This window comes from Hyla sarda, unplaced genomic scaffold (assembly GCF_029499605.1).
Source record: "Hyla sarda isolate aHylSar1 unplaced genomic scaffold, aHylSar1.hap1 scaffold_1059, whole genome shotgun sequence".
Taxonomy (NCBI): Eukaryota; Metazoa; Chordata; class Amphibia; order Anura; family Hylidae; genus Hyla; species Hyla sarda.
In genome coordinates, this window is record NW_026607678.1 from 59,034 (window position 1) to 73,900 (window position 14,867).

General features: G+C 37.7%; 1 protein-coding gene across 2 annotated transcripts in view; it reads right to left on the minus strand.

The window, feature by feature from the left end:
* Window positions 1–1,031: 1,031 nt before the first annotated feature.
* The window catches only part of NPHS1 (NPHS1 adhesion molecule, nephrin), a gene marked incomplete at its 5' end in the record, with an annotated part of 65,824 nt that continues 51,988 nt past the window's right edge, over window positions 1,032–14,867 (minus strand). Inside the window, 8 exon segments of one of the 2 annotated variants that reach the window (XM_056551480.1) lie at window positions 1,032–1,353; window positions 1,438–1,541; window positions 6,924–7,038; window positions 7,228–7,339; window positions 7,460–7,484; window positions 10,352–10,474; window positions 10,634–10,690; window positions 11,531–11,712. In XM_056551480.1, coding sequence (XP_056407455.1) covers window positions 1,237–1,353; window positions 1,438–1,541; window positions 6,924–7,038; window positions 7,228–7,339; window positions 7,460–7,484; window positions 10,352–10,474; window positions 10,634–10,690; window positions 11,531–11,712 — 835 coding nt within the window. 2 annotated transcript variants of the gene reach the window in all.

Here is a 14,867-nt window from a genome sequence, read left to right on the forward strand (position 1 = left end):
ATGCCAGACTCCTTTGGTCCCTGCCTATATCCCTAAGAACAATGGGGAATGCTGGAATCCATGAGGCCCCCATAACCATCGGACAGGGAGACAATCCCCCTCTGTTTTGGCCAACATTGATCTAATGTGTCTGACCAGCCTTAGCCTCATATAAAGTGCACAGTGTGCGCCCCCCCAATCACATCGTGACCCCCCCCCCATCACATCACATTGCGGCCTCCATCACATCATCACATCGCGGCCCCATCACATGGTGGCACCAATCACATCGAGACCCCCCATCACATCATCCCAGCGTGGTCTTTACTGTACCCAACATGGCCGACGCGTCGCTCTCCACTCTTACCTAATGGACAGATTTTAATTTTTCTATGCCTAATTTTATTTAATGTTTCACACTTTTGGTTCTTAACATTTTATTTATTCTGTCAAATGTGTTTAATTTATCATTGAATTTAAGGATTCTTGGTGTTCGGGTAACAATGAGTTAATAAAAATGATTAGATGGAAACAAAAATGGATAATAAAGAAAAAAGTTTCATTCTATGTCTGAGAAGGATTTGTCTTCTATTTCTTGTATTTATTTTATCATTTCATCAAAAACAATGAAGCGACTTATTAAAGGTCAATATAAATATTGTCAAATGTAAATTTATTTCATAATTTAATTACAAATTACATTTTCATAATTTTTTTTATTTATCATTTAAATTTCATGTATTGATTTATTTTATTTTTTTATTTTAAACTTTTCCGCTTTCTAGTCAGCTAGTTAAAATCAGAAAAAATATTTGTATATTATAACTTATCCGTATAATAAATTAAGAAGAAATATAATTGGAATTTGCCAACAAAATTAAACACTGAATCCCGTCGCCATAGAAATCACCAGACAATATTGTTGTATCCAGAATTCTTTATGGATCAGATTCCAGAACATTCACAAAATATAACAATTACCATTTTTGTATATTTTTTGTAAACAGACTTGACCCAAATCCTCGCCGCCACCCCCCCACCCCCCCTTAAAGTGTAGACCTAATCTCCTCTGTGACACTATGCACCCATAATGTGTTATTTTACTCTTTTTTTAATTCTTTATGTTTTACCATTTTGTATTGGACTAAAGGCTTAAAGATCACAAATAAATTAGATTAAAGAATTATTACAGAGTAGGAAATGAGGAAAGATTCCCAACTCCTGTATTTGGGAGGTCTTAGGGTCCTTCCTAACATCTCACACCAAGTGTCCCTGCCCCCCGTACGGAGTCTCATAGGTCACAGACAAATCTGGTTCATCGTACCCCCAACCTCTGGGTCCCGGGTGTCCATCCCACGACTGCTCCGCTCTGTCCTGTAGAGACACCAAAATGTCATCACAATATATGGCCAATAATGAACCAAAAACGTATAGATATATGGAGATCCTGTAACTAACCAGAGCGCTGGACGGCCATATTGTTTTCTGGGATGTTGGATATTCCCCTCGAACTTCCTCGTATTCATGGTGGTCAGAACCTCCAAACCCGTCCTCATAGGTGCCTGAGAGAATATAACTACAATAATACTGCTCCTATATACAAGAATATAACTACTATAATACTGCTCCTATACACAAGAATATAACTACTATAATACTGCCTCCTATATACCAGAATATAACTACTATAATACTGCTCCTATATACAAGAATATAACTACTATAATACTGCCCCTATATACAAGAATATAACTACTATAATACTGCCTCCTATATACAAGAATATAACTACTATAATACTGCTCCTATATACAAGAATATAACTACTATAATACTGCTCCTATATACAGGAATATAACTACTATAATACTGCTCCTATATACAAGAATATATCTACTATAATACTGCTCCTATATACAAGAATATAACTACTATAATACTGCTCCTATATACAAGAATATAACTACTATAATACTGCTCCTATATACAAGAATATAACTACTATAATACTGCTCCTATATACAAGAATATAACTACTATAATACTACTCCTATATACAAGAATATAACTACTATAATACTGCCTCCTATATACAAGAATATAACTACTATAATACTGCTCCTATATACAAGAATATAACTACAATAATACTGCTCCTATATACAAGAATATATCTACTATAATACTGCCCCTATATACAAGAATATACCTACTATAATACTGCTCCTATATACAAGAATATAACTACTATAATACTGCCCCTATATACAAGAATATAACTACTATAATACTGCTCCTATATACAAGAATATAACTACTATAATACTGCTCCTATATACAAGAATATAACTACTATAATACTGTCCCCTATATACAAGAATATAACTACTATAATACTGCTCCTATATACAAGAATATAACTACTATAATACTGCTCCTATATACAAGAATATAACTACTATAATACTGCTCCTATATACAAGAATATAACTACTATAATACTGTCCCCTATATACAAGAATATAACTACTATAATACTGCTCCTATATACAAGAATATAACTACAATAATACTGCTCCTATATACAAGAATATAACTACTATAATACTGCTCCTATATACAAGAATATAACTACTATAATACTGCTCCTATATACAGGAATATAACTACTATAATACTGCCCCTATATACAAGAATATAACTACTAGAATACTGCCCCCTATATACAAGAATATAACTACTATAATACTGCTTCTATATACAAGAATATAACTACTAGAATACTGCCCCTATATACAGGAATATAACTACTATAATGCTGCTCCTATATACAAGAATATAACTACTATAATACTGCCTCCTATATACAAGAATATAACTACTAGAATACTGCCTCCTATATACAAAAATATAACTACTATAATACTGCCCCCTATATACAAGAATATAACTACTATAATACTGCTCCTATATACAAGAATATAACTACTATAATACTGCCCCTATATACAAGAATATAACTACTATAATACTGCCCCCTATATACAAGAATATAACTACTATAATACTGCCCCCTATATACAAGAATATAACTACTATAATACTGCCTCCTATATACAAGAATATAACTACTATAATACTGCTCCTATATACAAGAATATAACTACTATAATACTGCTCCTATATACAAGAATATAATTACTATAATACTGCTCCTATATACAAGAATATATCTACTATAATACTGCTCCTATATACAAGAATATAACTACTATAATACTGCCTCCTATATACAAGAATATAACAACTATAATACTGCTCCTATATACAAGAATATAACTACTATAATACTGCTCCTATATACAAGAATATATCTACTATAATACTGCCCCTATATACAGGAATATAACTACTATAATACTGCTCCTATATACAAGAATATAACTACTATAATACTGCTCCTATATACAGGAATATAACTACTATAATACTGCTCCTATATACAAGAATATAACTACTATAATGCTGCTCCTATATACAGGAATATAACTACTATAATGCTGCTCCTATATACAAGAATATAACTACTATAATACTGCTCCTATATACAGGAATATAACTACTATAATGCTGCTCCTATATACAAGAATATAACTACTATAATACTGCCTCCTATATACAAGAATATAACTACTATAATACTGCTCCTATATACAAGAATATAACTACCATAATACTGCTCCCTATATACAAGAATATAACTACTATAATACTGCCCCTATATACAAGAATATAACTACTGTAATACTGCCTCCTATATACAAGAATATAACTACTGTAATACTGCTCCTATATACAAGAATATATCTACTATAATACTGCTCCTATATACAAGAATATAACTACTATAATACTGCTCCTATATACAAGAATATAACTACTATAATACTGCTCCTATATACAAGAATATAACTACTATAATACTGCTCCTATATACAAGAATATAACTACTATAATACTGCTCCTATGTACAAGAATATATCTACTATAATACTGCTCCTATATACAAGAATATAACTACTATAATACTGTCCCCTATAAACAAGAATATAACTACTATAATACTGCCTCCTATATACAAGAATATAACTACTATAATACTGCCTCCTATATACAAGAATATAACTACTATAATACTGCTCCTATATACAAGAATATAACTACTATAAAACTGCTCCTATATACAAGAATATAACTACTATAATACTGCTCCTATATACAAGAATATAACTACTATAATACTGCTCCTATATACAAGAATATAACTACTATAATACTGCTCCTATATACAAGAATATAACTACTATAATACTGCTCCTATATACAAGAATATAACTACTATAATACTGCTCCTATATACAAGAATATAACTACTATAATACTGCCCCTATATACAAGAATATAACTACTATAATACTGCCCCCTATATACAAGAATATAACTACTATAATACTGCCCCCTATATACAAGAATATAACTACTATAATACTGCCTCCTATATACAAGAATATAACTACTATAATACTGCTCCTATATACAAGAATATAACTACTATAATACTGCTCCTATATACAAGAATATAATTACTATAATACTGCTCCTATATACAAGAATATATCTACTATAATACTGCTCCTATATACAAGAATATAACTACTATAATACTGCCTCCTATATACAAGAATATAACAACTATAATACTGCTCCTATATACAAGAATATAACTACTATAATACTGCTCCTATACACAAGAATATAACTACTATAATACTGCCTCCTATATACCAGAATATAACTACTATAATACTGCTCCTATATACAAGAATATAACTACTATAATACTGCCCCTATATACAAGAATATAACTACTATAATACTGCCTCCTATATACAAGAATATAACTACTATAATACTGCTCCTATATACAAGAATATAACTACTATAATACTGCTCCTATATACAAGAATATAACTACTATAATACTGCTCCTATATACAAGAATATAACTACTATAATACTGCTCCTATATACAGGAATATAACTACTATAATACTGCTCCTATATACAAGAATATAACTACTATAATACTGCTCCTATATACAAGAATATAACTACTATAATACTGTCCCCTATATACAAGAATATAACTACTATAATACTGCCTCCTATATACAAGAATATAACTACTATAATACTGCTCCTATATACAAGAATATAACTACTATAATACTGCTCCTATATACAAGAATATAACTACTATAATACTACTCCTATATACAAGAATATAACTACTATAATACTGCCTCCTATATACAAGAATATAACTACTATAATACTGCTCCTATATACAAGAATATAACTACAATAATACTGCTCCTATATACAAGAATATATCTACTATAATACTGCCCCTATATACAAGAATATACCTACTATAATACTGCTCCTATATACAAGAATATAACTACTATAATACTGCCCCTATATACAAGAATATAACTACTATAATACTGCTCCTATATACAAGAATATAACTACTATAATACTGCTCCTATATACAAGAATATAACTACTATAATACTGCCTCCTATATACAAGAATATAACTACTATAATACTGCTCCTATATACAAGAATATAACTACTATAATACTGCTCCTATATACAAGAATATAACTACTATAATACTGCTCCTATATACAAGAATATAACTACTATAATACTGCTCCTATATACAAGAATATAACTACTATAATACTGCTCCTATATACAAGAATATAACTACTATAATACTTCTCCTATATACAAGAATATAACTACTATAATATTGCCCCCTATATACAAGAATATAACTACTATAATATTGCCCCCTATATACAAGAATATAACTACTATAATACTGCTCCTATATACAAGAATATAACTACTATAATACTGCTCCTATATACAAGAATATAACTACTATAATACTGCTCCTATATACAAGAATATAACTACTATAATACTGCTCCTATATACAAGAATATAACTACTATAATACTGCTCCTATATACAAGAATATAACTACTATAATACTGCTCCTATATACAAGAATATAACTACTATAATACTGCTCCTATATACAAGAATATAACTACTATAATACTGCTCCTATATACAAGAATATAACTACTATAATACTGCTCCTATATACAAGAATATAACTACTATAATACTGCTCCTATATACAAGAATATAACTACTATAATACTGCTCCTATATACAAGAATATAACTACTATAATACTGCCTCCTATATACAAGAATATAACTACTATAATACTGCTCCTATATACAAGAATATATCTACTATAATACTGCCTCCTATATACAGGAATACATCTACTATAATACTGCTCCTATATACAAGAATATAACAACTATAATACTGCCCCCTATATACAAGAATATAACTACTATAATACTGCTCCTATATACAAGAATATATCTACTATAATACTGCTCCTATATACAAGAATATAACAACTATAATACTGCCCCTATATACAAGAATATAACTACTATAATACTGCCTCCTATATACAAGAATATAACTACTATAATACTGCTCCTATATACAAGAATATAACTACTATAATACTGCTCCTATATACAAGAATATAACTACTATAATACTGCTCCTATATACAAGAATATAACTACTATAATACTGCTCCTATATACAAGAATATAACTACTATAATACCGCTCCTATATACAAGAATATAACTACTATAATACTTCTCCTATATACAAGAATATAACTACTATAATACTGCTCCTATATACAAGAATATAACTACTATGTATTGTCTCCCAAAACTCTTTATACTGATGCTGTAGTTACCGGCCCAGCTCTGATATTCGGGGTCCCCCTTTTCGGTGCTCTCGTAGTGGGGGGACAGTGTGGGCTGGTAGTCCCGGGTTGGGTAGTAATATAGTCCGGAGTCTGATCCGCTGTCCTACAGGAGATAATCAGTTACAGAGTTGACTATTTTATTCTTCTCCCTATACACCCCTCGTACCCCCATACACCCCTCGTACCCCCATACACCCCTCGTACCCCCATACACCCCTCGTACCCCCATACACCCCTCGTACCCCCATACACCCCTCGTACCCCCATACACCCCTCGTACCCCTGCACTCACGTGGTAGATGCTGCTGCCACTCTCGGATCCGCTGTCGATCAGTAGCGTCTTCTTTGCGTGTGCATTGATCAGTTCGCCGTCCCCGTACTCATTGAGGGCCCCACAGTGTGAGCTGCAGGAGAAGAAGAGACAGCTTTATATTTATGTATAAGAGCGCCCCTCCTGTGTGTGGCTGGGTCTGGTACTGCAGTCCCATTATAATCAGACCCGATCCCATCCCTGACTAATTTACCTCTCGTCCTTCTTCACTGCGTCTCCTGCGGAAAACAACAAAAAATTAACTGACTGATCCTACTCCCTCATATATATTATACACGCTGATGTTACTGACTGATCCGTCCTCCCTCATATATATTATACACGCTGATGTTACTGACTGATCCGTCCTCCCTCATATATATTATACACGCTGATGTTACTGACTGATCCGTCCTCCCTCATATATATTATACACGCTGATGTTACTGACTGATCCGTCCTCCCTCATATATATTATACACGCTGATGTTACTGACTGATCCGTTCTCCCTCATATATATTATACATGCTGATGTTACTGACTGATCCGTCCTCCCTCATATATATTATACACGCTGATGTTACTGACTGATCCGTTCTCCCTCATATATATTATACATGCTGATGTTACTGACTGATCCGTCCTCCCTCATATATATATTATACAAGCTGATGTTACTGACTGATCCGTCCTCCCTTATATATATTATACACGCTGATGTTACTGACTGATCCGTCCTCCCTCATATATATTATACACGCTGATGTTACTGACTGATCCGTTCTCCCTCATATATATTATACATGCTGATGTTACTGACTGATCCGTCCTCCCTCATATATATTATACACGCTGATGTTACTGACTGATCCGTTCTCCCTCATATATATTATACATGCTGATGTTACTGACTGATCCGTCCTCCCTCATATATATATTATACAAGCTGATGTTACTGACTGATCCGTCCTCCCTTATATATATTATACACGCTGATGTTACTGACTGATCCGTCCTCCCTCATATATATTATACACGCTGATGTTACTGACTGATCCGTTCTCCCTCATATATATTATACATGCTGATGTTACTGACTGATCCGTCCTCCCTCATATATATATTATACAAGCTGATGTTACTGACTGATCCGTCCTCCCTTATATATATTATACATACTGATGTTACTGACTGATCCGTCCTCCCTCATATATATTATACACGCTGATGTTACTGACTGATCCGTCCTCCCTCATATATATATTATACATGCTGATGTTACTGACTGATCCGTCCTCCCTCATATATATTATACAGGTTGTTGTTGACTGATCCGTCCTCCCTCATATATATTATACAAGCTGATGTTACTGACTGATCCGTCCTCCCTCATATATATTATACACGCTGATGTTACTGACTGATCCGTCCTCCCTCATATATATATTATACATACTGATGTTACTGACTGATCCGTCCTCCCTCATATATATTATACACGCTGATGTTACTGACTGATCCGTCCTCCCTCATATATATTATACACACTGATGTTACTGACTGATCCGTCCTCCCTTATATATATTATACAGGTTGTTGTTGACTGATCCGTCCTCCCTCATATATATTATACAAGCTGATGTTACTGACTGATCCGTTCTCCCTCATATATATATATTATACATGCTGATGTTACTGACTGATCCGTCCTCCCTCATATATATTATACACGCTGATGTTACTGACTGATCCGTCCTCCCTCATATATATTATACACACTGATGTTACTGACTGATCCGTCCTCCCTCATATATATTATACAGGTTGTTGTTGACTGATCCGTCCTCCCTCATATATATTATACACACTGATGTTACTGACTGATCCGTCCTCCCTCATATATATTATACACACTGATGTTACTGACTGATCCGTCCTCCCTCATATATATTATACAGGTTGTTACTGACTGATCCGTCCTCCCTCATATATATTATACACACAGATGTTACTGACTGATCCGTCCTCCCTCATATATATATTATACACGCTGATGTTACTGACTGATCCATCCTCCCTCATATATATTATACAGGTTGTTACTGACTGATCCGTCCTCCCTCATATATATTATACGCGCTGATGTTACTGACTGATCCGTCCTCCCTCATATATATTATACAGGTTGTTATTGACTGATCCGTCCTCCCTCATATATATTATACACGCTGATGTTACTGACTGATCCATCCTCCCTCATATATATTATACAGGTTGTTACTGACTGATCCGTCCTCCCTCATATATATTATACAGGTTGTTACTGACTGATCCGTCCTCCCTCATATATATTATACGCGCTGATGTTACTGACTGATCCGTCCTCCCTCATATATATTATACAGGTTGTTACTGACTGATCCGTCCTCCCTCATATATATTATACACGCTGATGTTACTGATTGATCCGTCCTCCCTCATATATATTATACACGCTGATGTTACTGACTGATCCGTCCTCCCTCATATATATTATACACGCTGATGTTACTGACTGATCCGTCCTCCCTCATATATATTATACACGCTGAGGTTACTGACTGATCCGTCCTCCCTCATATATATTATACACGCTGAGGTTACTGACTTATCCGTCCTCCCTCGTATATATTATACGCGCTGATGTTACTGACTGATCCGTCCTCCCTCATATAAATTATACATGCTGATGTTACTGACTGATCCATCCTCCCTCTTATATATTATATGCGTTGATGTTACGGACTGATCCGTTCTCCCTCATATATATTATACACGCTGATGTTACTGACTAATCCGTCCTCCCTCATATATATATTATACACACTGATGTTACTGACTGATCCGTTCTCCCTCATATATATATTATACATGCTGATGTTATTGACTGATCTGTCCTCCCTCGTATATATTATACGCGCTCCTGTTACTGACTGATCCATCCTCCCTCGTATATATTATACACACAGATGTTATTATTGACTGATTCGTTGCGCATGCGACGCTAAATCACATGATGATCCGTCATCTACACTCTGCCCCCCAGCTGTTGATGGTTTCCTTTACCTTCTATTATCCTCCTTCTGAATCTCCTCACCAGCCAGAACACGAGCCCCAAATTACAAAGGAGAAGGAGAGTGCCCCCCAGACCGATGGCACCAAATATATACAAGCTCCACGGGAAACCATCTGAGGAAGAAAGTTACATAGTTACATAGTTAGTACGGTCGAAAAAAAGACATATGTCCATCAAGTTCAACCAGGGAATTAAAGGGTAGGGGTGTCATTTCCCTCCCTGTCTAATTTCTATTTGTTAGAGGGGCCCGTGTCCACCCCCGAGTCACTCACCGGCTGTCGGGGCAGGAGCAGCGGGTCCTGTGGGTTCGGGGATCTTCAAATCAGTGTCTACTGGAAAATCAACACAAGATAAAAATAAAGGAAAACACAAAACCTTTTCAAGTGGTCTGAGGGGTGGGGCATCACACAGAGACTGGTCTAAAGGGTGGGGCATGAAAAAGGGAGTGGTCTGAGGAGTGAAGCATGACAGGGACTGGTCTAAGGAGTAGGGCATCACACAGAGTGGTCTAAGGGGTGGGGCATGACAAAGGGAGTGGTCTGAGGGGTGGGGCATAACAAAGGGAGTGGTCTGAGGGGTGGGGCATGACACAGGGACTGGTCTGAGGGGTGGGGCATGACACAGGGACTGGTCTAAGGAGTAGGGCATCACACAGAGTGGTCTAAGGGGTGGGGCATGACAAAGGGAGTGGTCTAAGAGGTGGAGCATCACGAAAAGACTGGTCTAAGGGGTGGATCATCACACAGAGACAGGTCTAAGGGGCGGAGCATCACACAGAGACTGGTCTAAGGGGTGGAGCGTCATACAGAGACTGACCTAAGGAGTGGGGCATGACAAAGGGAGTGGTCTGAGGGGTGGGGCATGACACAGAGACTGGTCTTGGGGGTGGGGCATTACACAGAGTGGTCTGAAGGGTGGGACATGACAAAGGGAGTGGTCTGAGGGGTGGGGCATGACAAAGGGAGTGGTCTGAGGGGTGGGTCATGACACAGGGAGTGGTCTAAGGAGTGGAGCATGACACAGAGTGGTCTGAGAGGGCGGGGCATGACACAGGGAACTTCTCAATGGATATCTCTAGATTGCAGTGTACAGCTCCGCCCCCTCTTTGCACTAGACATAACACAATGAATCCATTTCGAGAGTGACCAGGGTTCATGGTCAGTGACTACCTTGTGTGGTGACTGTGAGTACAGCTCCACCATCTGAATAGTCGCTGTCGCCCAACTTATTAACAGCATTCACAGAGAAGTTATACACCGTGCCGCCCTTTAGTCCAACGATAGTGAAAACAGTGGACAGAGGCGGGAAGACGTCCACGTACATGTAACTATCGGCGCCACTCATCCGATATCTGTAAAACAGCAGTGTGTGCGGAGTCTCATCAGTGACAGTTATAACAGCAGTGTGTGCGGAGTCTCATCAGTGACAGTTATAACAGCAGTGTGTGCGGAGTCTTATCAGTGACAGTTATGACAGCAGTGTAGGAGGAGTCTCATCAATGACAGTTATAACAGCAGTGTAGGAGGAGTCTCATCAGTGACAGTTATAACAGCAGTGTAGGCGGAGTCTCATCAGTGACAGTTATAACAGCAGTGTGTGCAGAGTCTCATCAGTGACAGTTATAACAGCAGTGTAGGAGGGGTCTCATCAGTGACAGTTATAACAGCAGTGTAGGAGGAGTAATCAGTGACAGTTATAACAGCAGGGTAGGAGGAGTCTCATCAGTGACAGTTATAACAGCAGTGTAGGAGGAGTCATCAGTGACAGTTATAACAGCAGGGTAGGAGGAGTCTCATCAGTGACAGTTATAACAGCAGTGTAGGAGGAGTCATCAGTGACAGTTATAACAGCAGGGTAGGAGGAGTCTCATCAGTGACAGTTATAACAGCAGTGTAGGAGGAGTCTCATCAGTGACAGTTATAACAGCAGTGTAGGAAGAGTCTCATCAGTGACAGATATAACAGCGGTGTGGATGGAGTCTCATCAGTGACAGTAATAACAGCAGTGTGTTCAGGGTCTCATCAGTGACAGTTATAACAGCAGTGTGTGTGGAGTCTCATCAGTGACAGTTATAACAGCAGTGTCGGAGGAGTCTCATCAGTGACAGTTATAACAGCAGTGTTAGGAGGAGTCTCATCAGTGACAGTTATAACAGCAATGTGGGCGGAGATTCATCAGTGACAGTTATAACAGCAGTGTGTGCAGAGTCTCATCAGTGACAGTTATAACAGCAGTGTAGGAGGAGTCTCATCAGTGACAGTTATAGCAGCAGTGTGTGCGGAGACTCATCAGTGACAGTTATAACAGCAGTGTAAGAGGGGTCTCATCAGTGACAGTTATAACCGCAGTGTAGGAGGAGTCTCATCAGTGACAGCTATAACAGCAGTGTAGGAGGAGTCTCATCAGTGACAGTTATAACAGAAGTAGGAGGAGTCTCATCAGTGACAGTTATAACAGCAGTGTAGGAGGAGTCTCACCAGTGACAGTTATAACAGCAGTGTGTGTGGAGTCTCATCAGTGACAGTTATAACAGCAGTGTAGGAGGAGTCTAATCAGTGACAGTTATAACAGCAGTGTGTGCGGAGTCTCATCAGTGACAGTTATAACAGCAGTGTAGGAGGAGTCTCATCAGTGACAGTTATAACAGAAGTAGGAGGAGTCATCAGTGACAGTTATAACAGCAGTGTGTGCGGAGTATCATCAGTGACAGTTATAACAGCAGTGTAGGAGGAGTCTAATCAGTGACAGTTATAACAGCAGTGTGTGCGGAGTCTCATCAGTGACAGTTATAACAGCAGTGTAGGAGGAGTCTCATCAGTGACAGTTATAACAGAAGTAGGAGGAGTCATCAGTGACAGTTATAACAGCAGTGTGTGCGGAGTATCATCAGTGACAGTTATAACAGCAGTGTAGGAGGAGTCTCATCAGTGACAGTTTTAACAGCAGTGTGCGCGGAGTCTCATCAGTGACAGTTATAACAGCAGTGTAGGAGGAGTCATCAGTGACAGTTATAACAGAAGTAGGAGGAGTCATCAGTGACAGTTATAACAGCAGTGTGCGGAGACTAATCAGTGACAGTTATAACAGCAGTGTGTGCGGAGTCTCATCAGTGACAGTTATAACAGCAGGGTAGGAGGAGTCTCATCAGACAGTTATAACAGCAGGGTAGGAGGAGTCTCATCAGAGACAGTTATAACAGCAGTGTAGGCGGAGTCTCATCAGTGACAGTTATAACAACAGTGTAGGAGGAGTCTTATTAGTGACAGTTATAACAGCAGTGTAGGAAGAGTCTTATTAGTGAGAGTTATAACAGCAGTGTAGGAGGAGTCATCAGTGACAGTTATAACAGAAGTAGGAGGAGTCATCAGTGACGGTTATAACAGCAGTGTAGGGGAAGTCTCATCAGTGACAGTTATAACAGCAGTGTGCGGAGACTAATCAGTGACAGTTATAACAGCAGTGTGTGCGGAGTCTCATCAGTGACAGTTATAACAGCAGGGTAGGAGGAGTCTCATCAGAGACAGTTATAACAGCAGTGTAGGCGGAGTCTCATCAGAGACAGTTATAACAGCAGTGTAGGAGGAGTCATCAGTGACAGTTATAACAGCAGTGTGTGTGGAGTCTCATCAGTAACAGTTATAACAGCAGTGTAGGAGGAGTCTTATTAGTGACAGTTATAACAGCAGTGTAGGAGGAGTCTTATCAGTGACAGTTATAACAGCAGTGTAGGCGGAGACTCATCAGTGACAGTTATAACAGCAGTGTAGGCGGAGTCTCATCAGTGACAGTTATAACAGCAGTGTGTGCGTAGTCATCAGTGACAGTTATAACAGCAGTGTAGGAGGAGTCTCATCAGTGACAGTTATAACAGCAGTGTGTGCGTAGTCATCAGTGACAGTTATAACAGCAGTGTAGGAGTCGTCTTATTAGTAACAGTTATAACAGCAGTGTAGGAGGAGTCTTATTAGTGACAGTTATAACAGCAGTGTAGGAGGAGTCTCATCAGTGACAGTTATAACAGCAGTGTAGGCGGAGTCTCATCAGTGACAGTTATAACAGCAGTGTAGGAGGAGTCTCATCAGTGACAGTTATAACAGCAGTGTAGGAGGAGTCATCAGTGACAGTTATAACAGCAGTGTAGGAGGAGTCTCATCAGTGACAGTTATAACAGCAGTGTAGGAGGAGTCAGTGACAGTTATAACAGCAGTGTAGGAGGAGTCTCATCAGTGACAGTTATAACAGCAGTGTAGGAGGAGTCATCAGTGACAGTTATAACAGCAGTGTAGGAAGAGTCTCATCAGTGACAGTTATAACAGCAGTGTAGGAAGAGTCTCATCAGTGACAATTATAACAGCAGTGTGTGCGGAGACTCATCAGTGACAGTTATAACAGCAGTGTAGGAGGAGTCTTATTAGTGACAGTTATAGCAGCAGTATATGCCATCCATATAAAAGCTGTAGATGCCATTCAGGGACTGCAGAAAGGGGAGTAAGCCAATAACCCACA